Source organism: Neofelis nebulosa, chromosome 18, assembly GCF_028018385.1.
Source record: "Neofelis nebulosa isolate mNeoNeb1 chromosome 18, mNeoNeb1.pri, whole genome shotgun sequence".
NCBI classification, from domain to species: domain Eukaryota; kingdom Metazoa; phylum Chordata; class Mammalia; order Carnivora; family Felidae; genus Neofelis; species Neofelis nebulosa.
In genome coordinates, this window is record NC_080799.1 from 7163789 (window position 1) to 7184836 (window position 21048).

The 21048-nt window shown below is 52.8% G+C and overlaps 2 protein-coding genes across 4 annotated transcripts; one reads left to right on the forward strand and one right to left on the reverse strand.

Annotated features, from left to right (window-relative positions):
* Window positions 1-10192: 10192 nt before the first annotated feature.
* COPS6 (COP9 signalosome subunit 6) lies at window positions 10193-12911 on the forward strand. Its single transcript, XM_058710878.1, has 10 exons — window positions 10193-10331; window positions 10576-10701; window positions 10912-11043; window positions 11353-11441; window positions 11537-11599; window positions 11936-11983; window positions 12061-12175; window positions 12268-12360; window positions 12442-12542; window positions 12654-12911. The coding sequence occupies exons 1-10, from the start codon at window positions 10208-10210 to the stop codon at window positions 12792-12794; spliced, it is 1032 nt and encodes a 343-aa protein (XP_058566861.1). The 5' UTR covers window positions 10193-10207; the 3' UTR covers window positions 12795-12911.
* Window positions 12912-13573: 662 nt separating this feature from the next.
* MCM7 (minichromosome maintenance complex component 7) lies at window positions 13574-20944 on the reverse strand. 3 transcript variants are annotated; one of them, XM_058710862.1, is made up of 15 exons: window positions 20792-20944; window positions 19539-19618; window positions 19103-19267; window positions 18811-18935; window positions 18555-18735; window positions 18122-18259; window positions 17655-17804; window positions 17352-17466; window positions 17133-17264; window positions 16810-16893; window positions 16188-16581; window positions 15801-15884; window positions 15027-15195; window positions 14121-14230; window positions 13574-13944 (listed from the first exon to the last, which is right to left on the reverse strand). In XM_058710862.1, the coding sequence occupies exons 1-15, from the start codon at window positions 20820-20822 to the stop codon at window positions 13743-13745; spliced, it is 2160 nt and encodes a 719-aa protein (XP_058566845.1). In that variant the 5' UTR covers window positions 20823-20944; the 3' UTR covers window positions 13574-13742. The 3 variants fall into 3 exon arrangements, with proteins under 3 accessions (XP_058566845.1, XP_058566847.1, XP_058566846.1); XM_058710864.1 differs by lacking the exon at window positions 20792-20944 and adding an exon at window positions 20223-20308; XM_058710863.1 differs by lacking the exon at window positions 20792-20944 and adding an exon at window positions 19899-20153.
* Window positions 20945-21048: the final 104 nt, after the last annotated feature.

Genomic DNA, 21048 nt, shown 5'->3' on the forward strand with positions numbered 1-21048 from the left:
ATAGGTTTCCCCACAGTTGTTGCACTGATGAGGTTTCTCTCCAGTGTGGAATATCTGACTTGATAAAGCCATGAGCAATTCCTAAAGGCTCTTCCACACTCGCATTTATTTCTCTCTAGAACGAATTTTCTGATGGCCAGTGAGGCGCGTTCTGCCCCAAGGGTTTTCTACTGTCACTGCACTTAAACGGCTTCTCCCCATGATGGATTTTCCAATGCTGAGTAAGGGTGGAGCGCCCAGTGAGCGCTTTCCCACATTCATCACACGCTGAAGGGCTGCTCTCTCCAGCATGTTTTCTCAGATGCTAGAAGGTGGGGTTTCTGACCTAGGTTTTCCTACAATCACTACATAATAGGATTTCTTTAGTTGGGGGATTTTCTGATGCTTACTGGTGGTTGAACAACCCAATACATTTCTCAAAAAAAAACTTTTTTAATGTTTATTTGAGAGAGAGACAGAGCATGAGCAGGGGAGAGGCAAGGAGAGAGGGAAACACAGAATCTGAAGTGGGCTCCAAGTGGTCAGCAACATGGAGCCCAACACAGGGCTTGAACTCACGAACCATGAGATCATGACCTGAGCTGAAGTTGGATGCTTAACTGACTGAGCCATCCAGGCATCCCCCCGCCCAATACATTTCTTATAATATTTTAATATTATTTAATATTTAATATTTAGTATTAATTTTTTTTTAATTTAAGTAGGCTCCGTGCCCAACCTGAGGCTTGAACTCACAATTTCGTGATCGAGAGCTGCATGCTCTACTGGCTGAGTGAACCAGATGCCCCAGAAGAGCTTTATTCTTATGGGATGTTGACATCTCTATCAGCTTTCTTATGATTGAAGGCTTTTTCTCCAATGGGGGGTTTTCTGGGGATAACTGTTGTTCTGCTAGAACATGACCTGGGGGAAGGAGATGCTTTTCTTTCTTTCGTGGAATTTTGCTGCTATTTCTAAATAGCTCATAGATTTAGAATACTCATCAAATCTTCCATTTATATCTGCTGCTTTACGACCACCCCCTCCTGGAGTACTCAGGTTATTTTTGGTTGTCAATTTTTGGTCTAAGATAATAAATAGAAAAGAAGGAAAATGACATTAATCTCTGTGGTAAAGAAAAGAAACATTCTATTAAAAGTCTGGAGTGATTTACATCACTCTGAGATAAATGCCCAGGCAGCCTAGGCATTAGAGGCAGACAGAGCCTCAGTGAGAATTCTAGCTGCACCACTGAATTGGTTGGAGTGCTGAGTCTGTTTCCTCATGTGTAAAATAGCAATATAAACTACCTCCTAGGTCACAGATTCTTCTGAGTATAGAATGTATGTAAAAGCCTTAAGCACTGTACATGACATACTAAGTTACCATGTTTATTCAGTAAACAGTAGCTACTGTATTCAAAAAGCACAATGCTAGGGGCACCTGGGTGGCTCATTCAGTTAAGTATCTTACTCTTAGTTTTGGCTCAGGTCATGATCTTACAGTTCATAAGATCGAGCCCCGCATCAGGTTCAGAGCTGACAGCTCAGAGGCTGCTTGGGATTCTCTCTCTCTCTCTCTCTGCCTCTTCCCCCTGCGTGCTCTCTCTCGCTCTCGCTCTCAAAATAAATAGATAAAAACCAAAAAAACGAAAGCACATGCTAAATATATTCCCCTGACATTGGTCGTTGTGGGTCTCTGGCAGCGCCAAGAGGAGGCAGAGGAGAGTGTCGAATGCCCCTGCGTCAGAAACTCATCAATTTCACGTCTGTGTTCTGAATGCTTCAATCCTCTGCTAACTGCATCTCCCCTCTGAAGATACTTCACTTCCAGTCACTGTCTGCCTTACCCCTGCTGCCACATTCCTGCCCCAGCAACCAGCCTGGAACCCATGTTTTGTCACTACCTGTGGTCTCTGGGTGACAGAGGGATGCTGTCAACACATCAGAAGCAGTAACACATTTGGATTAGTGAAGATGGGCCCAATTTGATGAAGGAAAAGACTTGCAGAATAAACTTCGTCTCCTACTTCCAATGAAATGTGATCGTGCCATTGGGGCGCCTGGGTGGCTCAGTAGGTTGAGAGTCTGACTCTTGATCTTAGCTCAGGTCTTGATCTCAAGGTCGTGAGTTCAGGACCCATGTTGGGCTCCATGCTGGGCATGAGGCCTACTTTGAATAAATGAATGAATGAATGAATGAATGATCTTGCCATTATTCAAGACATACTACTGTAGTAGGTTGCATAATGGCCACCCAAAGGCTTGGTCAAGTCCTAATCCCTGGAACTTGTAAATGTTATTTTATTTGGAAAAAGGGTCTAATTAAGTTAAGAAATTTGAGATGAGATCAGCCTTTTATTTCTAACTAGGGGGAAACAGAACCCAAAGCTCTTCTGCTTAATCTGACTGAGGTGTCACTGCTATATCACATTAACCAGGAAGATATTCACAGAAGAAACCAAGGCCGTGAGGGTTGTTGACCTTGTTGGCTCAGGAGGAAAATCCCTGTAATTAAGGTAAGGTAAGGGGAATGGAGGGAGATCAGCTGGGACAAAGGTCTGTGGCAACCAGACCTCCCTCACATGTCTATACTTTCACCCTAATAGCAGAAATCAAAGACTTAAAAAGAACTCCCCCCACCACCACCATTTCAGAATAGGTATTATAAATTCTTTACTGGGAAAGGAGTCCAGTAAAGATGGATGATATGCCTGCAGTTAACATTCTGGTTGGCAGGCAGACAGTGCTGCTGGAATGTGAGGGAGAAAAGTTTACATCACAGGCAGCCCTTTGCTGTGCAAAATGAGGCTCTGGAGTCGGCATTTTATACTTTAATATCTTTTGCTGGATTCTTATACTTGACGACATTTGTAAATGCTTCTTCCAACAAATCAAGTTAATCCACTAACTTTTGCAGAAAATTTGGTTAATTTCCAGTGAATTGTTTTCTGGAGAACAAGGCCTGTGTTCTGTTCTTAGAGGCCCCGTTCTCAGATGAGGCTCTTCTTGCACATGCTGCCCAGTGCTGTGCCGGCCTGGCCACGACACAAACTGTGGTGCCATGGGCCACTCAACCACCACTGAAATGGACTCCAAATAAAAGATGAGAGGGGCGCCTGGTTGGCTCAAGTCAGTTAAGCATCTGACTTCAGCTCAGGTCATGATCTCACAGTTCATGGGTTCGAGCCCCACATGGGGCTCTGTGCTGACACTCAGAGCCTGGAGCCTGTTTCAGATTCTATGTCTCCCTCTCTCTCTGCCCCTCCCTCCCTGGCTTGCACTCTGCCCTCTCTCTCTCAAAAAAAAAAAAGAAAGAAAGAAAGAAAGAAAGAGAAAAAAGTAAATAAATAAACATTAAAATTTTTTTTTAATTAAAAAAAAAAAAAGATGAGACCTGTCCTTGGATCAAGCCATGTGTGATATATTGTCATATAATATTGATTGACATTCCTGAAAACACTTTAAAGGAAATATTGTTTGACTCAATTCTCCTATTTTTAAATTGGGAAAAGTCATTATTTAATCTAAAAACTATACTTTGGTTTCTGCAGTTTTCCCCAATTTATTAGAAGTGTGTTCAATCAATTGCATGTTGCTGCATTTCACCCTGCGGTCCATCCCACCTGGGCGTCCCTGTGCCCAGCACCCCATCCTCATCGCCGGCCACTCTGGGCTGTATCAGGAACCAGGTAGTGCAGCTGGGTGGTGAGCCCAGCCCAGACGACATTCAGGCCACTGGCTCTATGCAGCACTGGCCCAAGGCGACTGTCCAGATGCCCCTGCCTGCCTTGCACAGGGAGCCGTGTCTCTCACAGAGCCACCCATGACTGCCCCCTCTGGGCCCATATTATTGAAAACAAGTGGCCTTGTTACCAGGCTGGGTTGGACAGGCCTCCTGAGTCAGTCACTTTCAGCAGTGCTCCATGTCGGCTGCAGGTCACAAAATCCCCGTCTCAGGAGCTGGCCTCCAGCCCATTCCTGTAACCCGCAGCCAGCTGGTCATCTGTGGGCAATTCCACATCGTGTAGGCACTTTCTCCACCCAAACCATCACAACCACGGTCACACATGTACACACACGCACACATACGTCCCAATACCACACACACACACACACACACACACACACAGCTCAGCTCGTTGTCCGGGAGGATGGACTGAGAGAGGATAAGGTGTTCACTCTCCATTTAGTCCTGGAAGTGGCCAGAAGAGTGTAATCTGTAAAGAAAGCATCGTTAACTTTCTAATTGATTAAGGTTCCATGGAGTTACAAAGGTAGATTGGTCCATGAGCCTCCACCCTAGGAGTTACAGTCTGGAAAACAAAAGTGAGCAGTTCGAGAGTTGCAGGAACTAGTAGACTGAGCCGATCCCGTGCACTGAGAGGCAACTTACCCTCTCTTCCGATCCTCCGTGGCCCTCGTCCTGGGCATTTAATCGCTTGCCAGGTGCTCTTGGTTCTACCGCCACGAGATCTCCATAGCAACCTCCTCCTCCCATTGCTGCCTCCGCTCCCCTACAACCATGACGCCACTAGGCCCTCGGGTGCCAAGAGCGGCTCTGCTCACCACACCCCGTGCCAGGCGCCCAGGCCGGGCCCCTAATGGGAGGCCTGTCCTCTGCAACCCTGCCCTTCACCGTCGTTGGGCCTCCTGCCTCACCGAAAATCAAGGCTCTCTGGTCTGACTTATCTCAACTTCCTGACCTCTCACCTAACTCAGAAGGTCTGCACATCCCCACCATCTCCTTACCTGCAGCTGTGGAGGAAGAAGCTTACCCCTAGTCCCTGAGAAGCGGCTTGCAGGAACCAGCCAAGACTGGACGGCACGCCTGGGGGGTAAGCAGCAGCAGCAGCAGCAGCAGTGGAGACGTGGAAGGGCCACAGCCAGGGGCGGCCACTGGGAGGTGACCTGTGGGAGTAGGTGGGCCGCTCCGTCCACCGAAAAGCAGCAGCGAGGCTCTGGGCGCCAGCCTGGCCGCATCCGTACGCACAGACGCTCACAGGGCATGCCGGCACAGGGGCTGTGGCTGTTTCTCCAAAAGTGAATACCTTCATTTGCACAAAACCCACATGAATTTTTGCCACGGCTGAAAATACTATCTGTCAAGTGAGGTGACCTCACCTGCCAGCCGCCCCCACCCAGTCCCCGTATCCCAGCTGAGGCCCCCCTGGCCTGTGGCCATCACCGAGAACCGCTCCTGGGTATGAGTCTATCTCCTCTGTCCCTCCAGCCTCAGTGAGGCCCCCTTACAGACAAGATGTGCCTGAGCCCCTGACGGTGCCTCCAGAGGATCCTGTGGTCCTGTGTGGGTGCTCACGAGTGAGCGGAGGGGGCTCGTGTTTGGACACACAGGAGAAAGTGGCGCCAGTTTCCATAGACAGCAGCCGTGTCTCTTGCAGTCCCGTGAGCCCCGATGCTGACTTGGATCCTGCCTTTGGATTCTGCGATCTCTCTGTGCCCCGTATCACCCTCCCTTCCCCACTTTTCCCTGGACTTAGTCTGGAGAGGCTAAGTGATAAGCACTGATGAAACTTTGGATTGTAGCACTAACCACTCTCCTGGACCAGGAACCTCTGACTACTGGCAGGAAGCACTTAACACCGTGAGTCCCCAGAGCAGCTGTTGCCATGGGCATGTACATGGTAGAGCGATGATCCAAATGAATCAGCACAGCAGTTCTGACCAGAAGGTAAGGATTTAAGAGGCCTCCCTCTGGGGCGCCTGGGTGGCTCAGTCCGTTAAGCATCCAACTTCAGATCAGGTCATGATTTCGTGGTTCATGAGTTGGCTTGTGCTGTCTCTCTCTCTCCCTCCCCCACCCCCCACCAAATCAAACATAAATAAAGAGTAAAAAATTAAAAAAAAAAAAAGATGCCTCCCTCTTATTCCACGACTTGCAGAGACCATCCCTGTGTAGTCTCAGGGCACTTGGTTTAAAGGTGACAGAGAACTATGGAATCACGTATCCATTTCCAATAACAACTAAAAACTAGCTCGAGTATCACCCTCATTCAGTTTGGGATCCAGGTCCCCAGTCACAATGCTCACATCCATAGAGCCGTAGCAGAGAGAGGTCCAGATGGCCCATCTGTCCCTCCCCATAGCTTCAGCCTGCTCCCTCTCTACGTGTCCAGGCTTCCCGAGTGTTTAGAGGCATCTCTTGGGTCCTGCACTGGGATGTTGGACAGGAGGGGCCGGGCGCTGGGAAGAGGCTGGTGAGGGTTCCTGAGCACAAGGCTGGAGCAGAGGTCCCTTGCTCCTGGCCTGGCCTTGGGACAAGCACAGCGCCTTGCCTTCAGGACCCAGCTCTTACAGGCCAGCTACCCTCCCCACAGGGTGTCACTCAGCGAAGGCAGCATCCAGCCAGATGGGTTAAAGCTCTGTTTTACCCCCTACATCCAGGGTGTAGATGGCCCTGAAGCCTAGAGATGGGACAGTTTCCGGGCCAGGTGTCCTGTAGGGCTGGGGCTGCAGGAACATGGTCGAATCTCTCCCAAAGGAAACACCAACTGCAGGAGAGATATTGTCCCCAAAGCCATGCTTGGAGTGTGGTTGTGCAAGCTGGTAACCGGCTCCAGCAGCTACTTCGAGAGCCAAGGTGCTTCCCAATCCTCCGCAGGTCTCTGAGGGAAGGCAGCTCTCCTAAACTAAGCTCAGGAACAGAGCTTTTCACAGAAAGCCAGGAGGTACCACCCCTCCCCAGGACGGCAGAGGCAGTACTGAATAGTGGCTGCTGACCTTGGAGTCTGATGCCAGGGGAAAAAAAGAAGGCTGAGGGTTCTGTTTCACCTGTTCTGCCTCCACCAGACCCTGCCCTCTCAGTCTGAAGGATTGGTGTGGTCTCCTGCTGATTGTCACTGGTTGGCTGGTTGTCGCTGTAGCCACTGAGAACGTGTTAGATTCCTCGGTCCTTGTTTCTGTAGGGGAAGACGAGCCTGAATTCAGCAGATGGGGTCTGGACAAGGTTTGCAATTGGAGAAATGTAGCTGCAGTGATCTTGTGTGGGGCCTGATGTCTTTGCTGCTTCTACACCTAAACATGTAAGTAGGAAGCGGTGGGTCATATGCTCGCAATTTTCCAGTCCCTTAAGTGTTAGAGGGGATTTTCCCATTCAGGGACTGCCGTAGGTAGACGTAGGTAGACGTAGGTAGACGGCGACAGTGGGACATGCAGATTGCCAAGCGAAGGAGAAAGGGAAATCCCAGCTTTACTCAAAAAAACGGGGCCAGTGTTCCCAGGGAAGCCATTTCTCAGGGTGACAGTGCCACCTGTGGGACACAGCCATCGGGCGCACCTGCTCCCGAAGAACTGCAGACTCCGGAGGCTTTGTAACTCTCCAGCCTCATACCCCCATTTTGGGGTGAATCAAGTCAAAGCTGATGATTAACAAGATGGGAGTAGCCTAAAATGTCTCCCTAGTAAGACAGAGATGGTATATTTAAGAGTCCGAGAGGTTTTACATGAAGAAATGGCACCACTGCTTTGGAAGCAAACACCTGAAAAAAAGACATGGGTCAGTGGGAACTTCAGGTCTCAGAGTTCCCCTAAATGCCTGGGTTTGGTTCACTGATGGCCCAGCCTAGATGAAACCTGATGGGGTCCACTGGGTGTGGGTGGCTGACACTGCCCAGCTTCAGGGCCGGCGACGCAAAACTGAAAGCCAATGTCACGGCTCTGCTCAGCAGGGAGAACTCAAAGCTGTTCTCATCATTAATCTGGCCAGCATTCCACTGAGCTTTTACTGACCTGGGCTGTTAGTCAATGGCCTGGCTGCTTGGTTTGCCACTTGAAGATGACAGAGACAGACAATTAAAGGCATGCCCTTTGGGGCAATGCGCTTTGGAAACACACCTTGGCTCTGACAGCTGAGTCACTCATGTGCGTGCCCAAGGTTGGGACCTGGTCTCAAAGGCTGGCACTTTTAAGATGCTGATCAAGGGGCATCTGCATGGCTGTCAGTTGAGCATCTGATTCTTGGTTTCGGCTCAGGTCATGATCCCAAGGTCGTGGGATTGAGCCCTGCGTCTGGCTCCGTGCTGAGTGTGGAGCTTGCTTGGGATTCTCTCTCTCTCCCTCTTCCCCTCTCCCCTTCTTGTGTACTCTCTCTCTAAAAAAAAAAAAAGAAAGAATACAAAAAGAAAGAAAGAAAGAAAGATATATAAAATGCTGATCAAGCCTACACTGCCTAGAAGCTCCCTCCCACTCCTCCTAAATCGACTCCACCAAACTTTCAACACTTTTTAGGGGCTTTCTTGGTGCCAGTGTCCCTGGTCCATTCTGATGGAACTTAGACCACATCGTTATGGCCCTTGAAACTAAGATGTGCCATGTTTTAGGCTTTGTAGACCATCTACAGTCTGACATCTGGTGCACCTTTTGTCCCCAGATCTAACCAACAATGGGCCAACAGTCAAGGTGTTGGATGGACATTCCACACTCCCTACCATCCACAGCATCTGAGTGCCAAGGGCTGGAATGGCCTCCTCCAAATTATCCCTACCTCCCTCCCCTCCTCCCGATCCACAGACCCTAGTAAGGTGTCATGGTCGCTAAACGTGGCTGCCCCCTGAAAGTGTTCATCTCCTCTTGGTTGGCCACCATCTCTTGGGTAATGGTCAGGATGAAAGGGAGCTTTGTAGACTTGTTTTAAAAATTAAAGACTCTGCCCTGACCATTCCTGAGTGTGACAGTTCTTCCCCCGGCCTCCCATGGCTACCCCAGGCCATCCTGGTTGATAGACCCTTTGGATACAGCCCAGCCAAAAGGGAGCCTAGGGAATTCCAACTTAATTCTGGTTCAGCCACCAGGATTCTCTTCATGGACTGACATAATTCTAGATCACAAAGACAATGACCATTCAATTGAGGGCATTGCTCTCCAGTTCCCCCACAGTGGCCCACATGTGCTGTGGCAGGCTGAACAATAGTCCCCAAAGACAGCCAGGTCCTAATGCTTGGAACCTGTGAATGTTACTTTACAGGGAAAAAGAGATTTTGAAGATCTGATTAAGTTAAGGATCTTCAGCAGAGAGATTATCATGGCTTTAGGATTAAGTTAAGGATCTTCAGATGGGGAGATTATCCTGGGTTATCCCAGTGGGCACTACGTGTAATCCCAGGTGTCTTTATAAGAGGGAAGCAGGGAGGGATTTGACTACAGAAGGCAATGTGACAGTGGGAACACAGAGACAAAGAAGGATTTAAGATGCTGTTAAAACCCTGGACTTGAAGATGAGGAAGGTGATAAACCAGAACACATTTCCTGGTACCACTGGTCATGGGCACTGGAGTGGGCTCTGCAGGGTCAAGACAGTAGTCTCCACCTGCTTTCTGAGAGCTTACACTTTGGGTGTGATACAGAGAGCCAGCCAGGCAAATTGTGGGGCAGCAAGAGGGGTAAATGCAGTGTACCCACCTTGCTTGAGTGGAGGAGTGGGGACAGGCCTGGAAACAGCTAGGTTTGCCAGAGGTGAGTTTTGAAAGGCTGTTGGGAAGGGTTAGAAAATGCCGGGAATGGGGGGCACCTGGTTGCCTCATTCCGAAGAGCGCAGGACTCTTGATCTCAGGGTCTTGTGAGTTCGAGCCCCATGTTGGGTGTAGAGATTACTTAAAACACATAAAACTTTTAAAAAAATGCTGGGAATGTTCCTAGCATGGTAGGTAATATGGTATGCGGAAGGAGAAAAGATTGGACATACAGATGAAGCCACTCGCAAACAGGTTCCACCTCAAATTATTCATTCACTGGAAAAACTAGGTGCCTGTGTCAGGCACTATGTTGGTCACAGAGGTTACAGTGAGGAATGAGACAGAGGTCCTTATGTGGGAATGTGTGGGCGAGTGAAGGGAACTGACGTGAGAGCCAATGTGGCTGAAGCACGGGGCCCAAGTGGCAAAGTAGAGGACAGTGCCCTCTGGAAGGCAGGGACCGGATCATGCAGGGCCTTGCATGCAGTGGTTAGGGGCTTGGATTTTACTCTGAGGGCAGTAACATGATTTTTCATTCATTCTGCAACAGCCTTAGGAACTAGGACGTTTTATCCCAATTTTACTGACGAGGAAGGTCAGGTTGGAAGGGGATAGGGTTAGGTAATTTGTTCAAAACTCAGCCGCAGCTGCACGGGAGAGGCCAGACCAGGGTCATTGAAAGTCCCGTGGGCTCGGGTTTTTCCGGCCCTGAGGGCCGCCAGTCCCGCCCCGTCCGTCGAGGCCCTGCGCCCACTGAGCATGCGCCGCTGGCCTACGGAAGCCGGGAGGGAGGGGGCGGGGCCGAGGCGGGCGGGCGCAGGGAAAATGGCGGCGGCGGCGAACGGGACTGGAGGGAGCAGCGGGATGGAGGTGGATGCAGCAGGTAACGGGCCTCGCGGGGGCGGCCTCTGGTGACGCCCCTCGGGGAGCGACAAGCCCCCCCCTCCCCCCCCCCCCCCCCGCCGTACTCCATGGAGGACTGAGGGGGCGGGACGGCGATACCGCTCCCTGGGCTGCTAACCTGCGGGAGGGATGTATGGCTCCGGCTCTGCCGTCTCCCGCTCCCAGCTCTGAGGCAGAACGTGCGGCCCGGACTCTCATTTGCTCTCCTTTTCCTCCACCCTCAGTGGTCCCCAGCGTGATGGCCTCCGGCGTGACGGGGAGCGTCTCAGTCGCTCTTCATCCCCTCGTCATTCTCAACATTTCAGACCATTGGATTCGTATGCGCTCCCAGGAGGGGCGGCCTATGCAGGGTGCGTCTTGGACGTAATTCTCCAACCTCCTTTCCTTGGTCACCTGCCCCCAAATAGGGGTCTTTGCCCCTTCCTTTGCTGCGGCCGGTTCCCCCTCCCCCAAGTCACCGTGTCCCCAGCATCTGGTTTACACTGACCTCGACCCTCGGGCTGTAATGATTAGGGACGGATTCCTAACCCTCACCTCTTACGTGTCGTTCCCTCCCCCAGTGATTGGGGCTCTGATCGGGAAACAGGAGGGCCGAAATATCGAGGTGATGAACTCCTTTGAGCTGCTATCCCACACCGTGGAAGAGAAGATTATCATCGACAAGGAGTATTACTACACCAAGGAGGAGCAGTGTGAGAGGGGAATAGACCTGGGGGAGAGCAGTGGGAGTAAGAAACGCAGGCGAGTGGGGAAGATAGAATGCGTTGGGAAGAAGTGGGGGGGGGGGGGAGGAGGGAGTAAGGAGAGTAGCTGAAAAGATCTCAGAAGAAGAACACATTTAGGTATTCCCCCAAAGTAAAGGATGAGAGAAGATAGAGGGGGTTAATTATTGTGAATTGTCTTGTGAATTGAGCCAGGATTTGAGCAGGGAGGGGAGATACCAGGAGCTTCCAATTAGAAGGGTGGTTTAAAGAAATACACTGTGCCCTGGCTCTTCCCAGTCAAACAGGTGTTCAAGGAGCTGGAGTTTCTGGGTTGGTATACCACCGGGGGGCCGCCTGACCCCTCTGACATCCACGTCCATAAGCAGGTAACATGCTCACGCGCGCGTGCTGGGGCAGAGCATGAGGGTGAGGGGAAGAAAGATGGGCGTTCAACACGTGTGTCCACTGCCCCCTCTTCCAGGTGTGCGAGATAATCGAGAGCCCTCTCTTTCTTAAGTTGAACCCTATGACCAAACACACAGATGTGAGTAATACTGATCCCGAGCTCCCGGTGTCGTGCTTGTCGATCACTGTGCCTATTTTTTTATCCTCCTCCCCTGTTCTCTGTACATCTGTTGGGTTAAGTCTTCACTTGGGGTGAACTCTCCCGCTTACCAGCTGTGTGACTTTGGGTTAGTCTTTTAACCGCAGCTGTTTTTTTTGCCTCACGTGGAAGATGAGGATAATCCCTACATCAGTGGGTCCTCGGGAAGATTAGTTGAGAACATCTGTGGAAGAGCTCGGCCTGGCTTTTGGCATATAGTGGAAGCTCGGGTGTGCTTGATGTCGATAAGAGCTGTTCTCCATTGCTTCCTTACAGCTTCCCGTCAGTGTTTTTGAGTCTGTCATCGATATAATCAATGGAGAGGTAATGCCCGATCCTTTAACCCTCAGACATTGCTCCTGGCCTTTTTCTGCTTCTCACTGTCCCCTGGCACTCCACAGGCCACAATGCTGTTTGCTGAGCTGACCTACACTCTGGCCACAGAGGAAGCTGAACGCATCGGTGTAGACCACGTAGCCCGAATGACAGCCACAGGCAGCGGGGAGAACTCCACTGGTAATGAAGGCTGGAGGAGCTCCTTCAGCAGTTGGGGTGGAGACTGTTGTCATGTGCTTTTTCAACCTTGGCCTCTCCCCGTCTCCCTGCAGTGGCTGAACACCTGATAGCGCAACACAGTGCCATCAAGATGCTGCACAGCCGGGTCAAGCTCATCTTGGAATACGTCAAGGCCTCTGAAGCAGGTAGGACAGGTGCACCGCTTTTCCTCTCCCTCTTGGGGAAGTGACCGCATCCACATTAATGCAGTCTTTCTGTGCCTTTAGGGGAGGTCCCCTTTAATCACGAGATCCTGCGGGAGGCCTATGCTCTGTGTCACTGCCTTCCAGTGCTCAGCACAGACAAGTTCAAGACAGACTTCTACGATGTGAGTGTAAAACCGCAGGTGGGTGGGGAGGTGGGGCTGATGGATGGAACTTCTGCACGTGGGAAGTGAACTCAGCCGTTCCCTGGGCAACCAGTTTTCTGTTCCTCCCAGCAATGTAACGACGTGGGGCTCATGGCCTACCTTGGCACCATCACCAAAACGTGCAACACCATGAACCAGTTTGTGAACAAGTTCAACGTCCTCTATGATCGACAAGGCATCGGCAGGCGGATGCGGGGGCTCTTCTTCTGAGGGTGCTTGAAGGGACGATGCACAGGTTGGACAGTGGTCCCACAGGGGAGGGGTGTTACACTCCCTTTAGAGAAACCTCTGTCAATAATAAAAGGGGAGCAGCCCCTCAGCACCCCTTCCAATGGCTCTGTTCTCTCTGTTGGGCCCCACGCTGGTTTCTCAACTTGGATCTTAAAAGGAGGCCCTTAGTTCCAGCCTTGCTTGGGCAGGACATCCTGCGGGGATTGGGAGCTCACTGCCACTTGAGGTGACCCCTCGTCCAGTCAGGTGGAGCACATCTATACTGAGCCAAAGGCTGCCTGCTCCCACTTCAGCCATCTGTGTTCTCTTTAAGGTTTCTCTGGGACAGCAGTGCATATAGACCAACCTCTAAACTTGACCAATGACTGCTCCCCAAAGCTAAGTGAATTTAAGTCTTTTTCACAAAGGAGCCAGGGGTATTGAGCAGGTTTCTAGGAGGGACAACCTGAAAGCTTTGACCCATGGACACAGTTTACTGCTGAGAGGGAGGGGTTTCTCACTGCTGTTTACTGAAGGCCGAGCACACAGATGTCTACACCTGACCTGTAGTACCTCAACCCTAAGAGGCAGAGGTTCCAGTGCCCATACTTCACACACTTTCTCAACCTTGGCACATCCCTGTCTATAACCCCCAGAATTTAGTCTGGGAAGCAGCAAGGAACATCAGTGTGGGCAGGCAAAATGGGTGCTTTACACAGTAAATTCAGAGTGAACAAGATAGGAATCTAGAAAACTCACGATACCTTCTATGAACAGAATACAGCAACCTACACATGCTTTATTAGCAAAAAGAATAAAACAAGTGCAGCTCAGGAGAAAAGAGCAGGTCCCTCCTCTCCCTGCAAAGGCATCATCAGACCGTTCCAGGAAGGGGTGGGTCGGCACACGGGACGCAGAGTGGACCCCAGGGTCTCAAGCTGGTTGGAATCAAACAAAAGTGATCCGTGTCCGGGCAGTATTAACCTGCCAGACGTTTAACTCCTCATACTCATCTAGAGCCGCCTGGAACTGGGCAGGTGTGAAGCCACGGGAGATGCAGCGCTGCTCCGCTTCTGAAAACCGGACACTTCGGCCCTCTGAGACCAACTCCCGGACCGTGGCAAATATCACATCTGCCGGTCTCTGGGTCCTGAAGGGAACAGCATGGCTGTGTAAGGTCAGAGTACAAACAACAGGCGGCACGTCGGGAACACAGGCCAGTGGTACAACTCCAAAGCCAACGTCACGTGACGTACGTGTGGATGCAGAAGCCATAAGGATGAGACGGTCAAGGTGACTCCTGATTTCGTTGTTTAAACCACTCACCTCGCCGTTTGCCCCTTGTCACCCAGAAGCGAGTCCTTGGACATCTCCATTAGCCGTATGGCTTCGTTCACATCTTCCTTCTCTACCATGTCCACCATCCGCAGCCGTGCCTGCGGGAAAGGGGGGGAGAGATGGAAACGGGAGGGGATGGAACTCGGTCAGGGGACCCCCTCGCTCTAGCTTTCAGCAGGCAGCCCACAGGGCGCGAGCAGAGGCCCCCCCCCCGCCGCCCCCCCCCCGCCGCCCCCCCCCCGCCCCCCCCAGCGTCCGCAGCACGGGGCCGGCACTGTCAGACCGAGACAAGTGCAATGCGCGGGCAGCGTCCAGCAATTGCCCAAGTCTCCGCCTCTCAACGCTGGCCAGTCCCGGGTTCAGCTGTCCTGTGCGGGAGACCAGACCCCGCTGAGCGCCCCCGGGCTCCCCACCACGACAGTGCTCTGTGACAGTGCTGACAGAGCACAGGGAGCTCGGCTAAGAAGGCAATGGCAGAGAGGTCGCGTCCCCGGGGCTCGGGAAGTGCTAGCTCAGCAGTAGGTCGGGTAATCACACTACCTGCACGAACAGCACTTTGGAGCCCCCAGGACTAAGGTCCAAGGTGTACGGACAGAAGTGCGGGTTTCTAGCAAGGATCCAGGACACAGGCAGTGAAGTGAACCCTGCCGGCCCTGCAGGGGGGGCCGGAAGAGCGGGGAGAAGGCCTTTCCCTCCAGGGACGCCGTGCGTGCCCTGCTGGAGCAGCAAGTACCCACAGTGCGGTAGCACGCAGGACCGCTATCTGCACTGTCAGCACTTTAGCACCAGCAGGGCCTGAGTGGGAGGGAGGCGGCCGCGGGAGGAGCGTGCTGCACCGGGTGCCCGGGCAGTCCGAGCGGACCACCCGCTGGCGGAGTGGGACCGCGCACTCACCAGAGCAGTGGACAGCCGCAGGATCGCCAGTAGCGTCCGGGCGGAGGTGTAGGTGGCGTCCTTGCTGGCCCAAGCTTCCCGCCTCATCTCCACGTATGCGGCTGTGATGTAGTCCGCCAGAGACTCTGGCACTGTGGGCTGCTTCTCCCGGCACATGGCTATGTAGCGCCTACGGGAGAGAAGGTTCGCGGGAGAGGAGAGTTTGGCATTTAAGAAAATACTCTAGGGTGGGGAGCAGTTTTAAGTAGGAAGAACAAATTAACTTGAATGTCACGGATGGGTTTCTGTAAATAGCACGTTCCAAGTTACTCCTAATTTTCCGGAAAAAGGATCTTTATACCAGTAAGACAGATCCACCTATAAAAGATGGTAAAGTCCTTCCCCTGAACCTAAGATGTGACTAAAGGGAGCAGAAATACATTTCATTTACTTCAAGAGAAAGTGAAAGTGAAGGAGGTTGGGGGATCACCAGGCGATCCACCCTGCGGAGAAAATGGCAACATCAAGTCCACCGAGCAGCATCCAGCTCTGGTCTGAACCTGCCTCAACCCTGAGACGGGCAGGTGGTGGGTGTGAAAGGTTCTGATGCTGGTTCTTCTTGTGAAGCCAGACCTGGGGTGCCTGGACCCCCTGTTCACAGACCCCACAGAGCAGAGTGAGTGGCAGTGAAAAATGACCCAGAATGGAAAGCTCTCCAGGAGACACAGATCAGCCCAAGATGCTGCCACACATGGCTATGGGTCAAGCACACTGGCCTTTCCGCAGCTCTCCTACCTCATCAGCTTCATGTCCAGAGGTTCAAATTGGGCTGGCGGCTGGCGGCTGTGCTGGTGCACATACGTGATGTGCTGGGCCAACCTGGGAAGAGTGAAGGCAGCTAGAAAACGTTCCTCTTGGGGCTACACATCCCACACCCTGTCTCTTGACCTGTGTGCCTTCGCTCCGCCATCTTCGCAGCGCAGGAGGGAGGCTCTCCCAGGAAATCACCAGTGTTTCAGTCCCACCCCTCCATTTCCCTAAATAACTGTGGACTAGTTCCTGCAGTAAGAGGGGAAGGCTCTGGAGTTTCCACAAGCAGGGAATCGGAGGGGGTTTCTGAGGTCTTCTCTCTCCCTTCAGATCGTTAGGGCACACGTGTCCTCGAATGTTGGATTCACTCACCGTAGGTCATTGTCTCGGTCAGGCCGGTCCTGGATCAGCCAGAGAAGGTCGAATCGGGAGAGCAGTGCAGCAGGAAGCTGTATGTTCTGCTCCAGGCTGCGGCGAGGGTTGTAGCGCCCATAGGCAGGATTGGCGGCAGCCAGGATGGAACAGCGGGCATTGAGCGTGGTGAGAATGCCGGCTTTGGCAATGGAGATGGTCTGCTGCTCCATGACCTCGTGGATGGCCGTGCGGTCGGCCTCGGCCATTTTGTCAAACTCGTCGATACAGCACACCCCCTGGTCAGCCAGCACGAGGGCCCCCCCCTCCAAGGTCAGCTCTCCAGTCACGGAGTCCCTCAGCACAGCCGCCGTGAGCCCCACTCCTGAGGAGCCCCGGCCCGTTGTGTACTGGCCTAAATGGCAGGAACAGGAAAAAAACAGACACACTGAAGCAGAGGAAAAGAACAACGAAAGAAGAACAGGGCAGAAATGAGGCCTGCGCCGGGACCAGACCTTCCCGAGGCGGCTGAAGATCCGTGCAGCACCAGCTCCCCCCCCCCCCCCCCCCAAGGAGAAGCAGTGTGGTGGTCCCCCCTCCACCCCAGCTGGTATGGGTACTTCTCCTAGGGCCCAATACTCACTGCGGGGCGCCAGGCGATCGATGTAAGACAGAAGCTGAGACTTGGCCACACCTGGATCCCCCATCAGGCAGATGTTGATGTTGCCTGGCAGGGAGGAAAGCCCCGGGTGAGGCTTGAGTGCAAGCTGCCCAACGACAGAGACCCGTACCTTTGAAATCTGCCCCGACACCCAGCATCCCTTCCCCTCCTCCCTCCCTGCGCCCAGGAGACCAAGCTACAGACTCTTACTCTGTGACACGGAGGTCACAGATCTGATCTGTGTCATGGGACAGCGGCTGACATCCTTCCTCCCTCCTGGCTGCCCCCCTTGTTTCCCCGCTCACCCCTGATCTTCATGCCCCGAGGAGACTGGTCCACCCCTCCCACCAGCAGGAGCAGCAGGGCCTTCTTCACATCTTCATGCCCATAGATCTCCGGGGCGATGGAGGCGGCCAGCTTCTCATAGAAATCTTCCTCTGCACAGAAGTTTATACAGAACATTGAGAGCGGGATGGGGGTGCTGGGAAGGAACCTCTGTTCCCAGGCTTCGTCAGGCCCCTCACCTGCAATTCGCCTCAGCTCCTCCCTGCTCAGCTCTCCGGCCGCAGACTCGTCGTCCTCACTCTTGCTCATCTTCACGACCCGGTGAGCTTCCACGTAAGTTTCTGAGAGGAGACCCTTGGGGAGGAGAATGCCAGGGTACGGATGAAGGCCCTTGAACTTGCCTGTTCACGTGACTCTCCCAGGAGTTCCTGACAAAACCCTGTGCTACTTTGCTGTTGACTGTTCTCTCTGCGGAGCAGTGAGGAGGGAGGGAACGAGAAGGAAAGAAGAAGTTTCCTCCTCCTTTCAAACCCCTCACTTACCTGCACCACCTGTCGGAACCCAGAGCGCAGGATCGGCAAGAAGATGCCAGTGACACTGACGTGGTCCCCAGGCTGGGCGATCCTCGTGTTCTCTCCTTCTACCAGCACTGTGATGCTACGGGGAATGTTCCCCACAGGCACTTGGTCACTCTACAAGGGAGAAGGCGCACAGGCGGGAGAAAGGAACACGAAGTCGATGAGGACCTCACCTTCCCTGCCCAGGCCTCCCACCTCCTGCTTCTCAGCCTCAGATGCGCCAACAGGAAAAGAGAGCCAGAGATCGTTTTTACCCCTTCTTTACTCCACCAGTAAGTTCCAGTTAAACCTCCCTCCTGCTCTAAGGAACTTCTCGGTTTCAGCCTCTTTTGTTTTTCTTGCTTTCTTTCACTCTGTACATGACTGCAGAATTCGAGTGGACACCCAGTCTCCACCTTCCCTGGGCCCTGGGCCACATACCCCAAACTCACATGTTCCTGCATCTTTATCTCCTGGAATTTGATGAATTTGGAGCCACGTGTCTGCAGATATAGCCGTCCTCCTGAGCGGTTGGTCTGGCACTCCTGGCTGGGACACATGATCAGGGGCATGAAAGTAGGGGACTGGATCTGGGATATGAGAAAGGAAACACCAAAGGAAACCAGTCACATGAATCACACTTCCTCTTCGTGGCACGTACCACAAACTGCTCAGAGTGCCTTGACCTATCCCAAGTCAGTAACCATAGGCACCAAGAACACAAAATGGATGGAAAGACCACTGGGTACCAAAAAGAGAATGAAAGGTGAATATGCAGTCGTGTCTCACAACCGACGCGATGACAGGTTAACACCGATAGACAAAATGAGTTCTTAAGGAAACTGTTAACAATAAATGTGTTCCTATTCTTTTCTCCACACATACCGGCTGGTAGGTCTCTGCCCCACACTGGTCACAAGTGTAAGTGGCCACCACCATTCTGGGTTTGACTTCGGAGACACGAGTGACGATTCCACGCACAGTTACCAATTTCCCCACAGAGTCAGCCCGTACTTCCCGTATCACGCGAGGCTTGTTACTGCTTGGCCCGTGAAAGTACAGCTCACTAGGAGAAGAAAACAGTAGTTATTCAAGTCCCAGAGAACAAATTCCCACACCCTTCCCCACTGAGACCACTCACAATCTGCGCATGAGCTCAGGAGGGTACTGGTTCTGCGGGCTTCGGACTGCCCCAGGGTCCCGGCTCCGCTGCTCCATCATCAACCGATGTTCAATGTAAACATCCAGGACGTCTTTATTAGTCACCTAAAGACAGAAAACAATGAATGGCAGAAAGAGGAAAAGGAAAGATAGTAAAGGGCACCAGGCAGAAATTAATTGCCCTATTTCTGCCAGCTCAAAAAACACCAGTATCTGAGAAGCTTCCCAAAAGCAACCCGTTTCTCGCTTTGCATTTTCCTGCAACCACTCACCTCTCTCTCCTTGTACTGAGGAAGCAGCTCTTGCACAGCATCAGCAAAGAGCCTTGCGTAGCGCCTGGCATTCTCACAAATGGAGTCCACCAACTCAGGGTCGTCCTCTGCTACATCATCTAGGTCTATGTACATTGCCACTTGTTCCCGATGAGCCAGTCGAACCTGGGGCAAGGAAGACACAACAGAGCCATGTTTACCATGCTCAGCAGTGCCCACCACCCACAGGAGAGAGGAACAAAGCAACACTTACTTCTTAGCCTCCAAACTTCTAAAACATCTTAATCATCGTGCACGTAGACTTAAATTCACTTACCAGACATTAGATAGAATGCTAAATGCGTCACTCACTTCTATGCTTGCAGAAACAAACCAGGCCCCCTCTTAACAGCTCCTCGAGCCACCACCCAATTCCTCCACTTCATCTTAGACTCACCAATTGGTTCCCGTACTTGAATTGCTTCTTGCCAAATTCATCATCCTGGTAAAACTCTTGCAGGAACTTTTTAACCTTTTCTGTAAGGAAAATGTAAAGTCATGATAATCTGTCTCAGATACTTTACCCAAGCTCCCTTGATGTGGATCTAAAGAACTCACTCTCTTTACAAAATATATGAATTTGTCAGTTTACCTAAAAATCTAAGTAAGTCTACTTAGTTCTCCCGGAGTAGGGCAGAACTCCTTTTAACAAGTCTGTTTTTACCTAGGGAAGAAGGGGCCCCTGGCAGTTAAGAACATTACCCAAAAACCTCCCCCGAGGGGAATTCCAGTTTCTGCCTTAAAAAAATCTCAGTACCCTTTTCCAAAAGCTTCCCACACACTCAGATCTCAAGGTTCCCCACTTCTCTTCCTTGCGCACGATTCTCCCTTTCCTTTCGGCCTCCTAAATATCTCCACCAAGCCCGTCCTCCACCCCACCCCCTCTCCCGCCACTGCTTCCGCTCTTAGTAAACAAAGAAGCACATGGGCCCAGATGCAGCCGCCTCACAGCCCGGGATTCTTCCGCCAAGGCGGGATCCCGTCCGGCAATTGGCCTGCCTGTCCCGGGCCACTCCGTCCCACCCCACCACCTCCTCTCTTGGCCTCCCGCTAAACCCCCCGATTCCAGGCACGCCCCCACCCTGAGCAGCTCTCTCCAAGGCCGCCGCGCGGAAGGACACTGTTTACACACGACACTCCCTCCAGCAACGTCGCGCAACTTCCGCCCGCCTTCACTTCCGCTTGGAGGTTGGCCTGAAATGGCCAATAGCGGCGCTCAGTGGCCCGGGCCTGCCCGCCCTCGGGGCTTCGGCGCGTCTCCCGAGAACGCGGGCACTCCGAATGCCTAAGGGCGCAGACGGAAGCGGATCCGGGTGTCCGTCCCTGCGGCGAAAGGCCCCTGCACAGGGTCTCCTGAGGTCCCGGTCTCTCCTGGGCGCGACTCTCCCCCTATGGAGCCCCGAGTCGGGCTGTCTGTCGCCCCCGGCCCCACGACCCCCACTCCTTCCCCAGACACGATAACCGGCTCTTCTCCGAACTAGGAGGCCCGCGCGCCTCCCAGGCACCTTCTGCCTTGGCCCCGCCGCCTCCCGAACCTGCCTTTGGCCTCGCGCGCCGAGCCCAGCCCCCCAGGACTCCAGCCCACACAAACAGGTGTTAGCCGGGAGGCTTTCCGCGTAGGACGCTCCCCCCAGACTGGCATACCCTCACCTTTCTCGAGCACATAGTCCTTAACTGCCATCGCCCGTGCGGCAGCAGTTGGCAGGTTCAAAGATCTCACTCCCGGGACAGCAGAAAACGTACGCGCGGCGCGCTGCTGCGGACCAACCGAAATTGGCGCGAAACGTCCTCCCTCACGTGACCGGCGCCGCCGCGTGCGGGCCTATCAAAGAGGAGGCTCTTTGCCCCTCCCACTCACCGCCGGCCCCAGCCTCGGCCAATCACCCGGCGAGCCTGGGCTGAGTGAC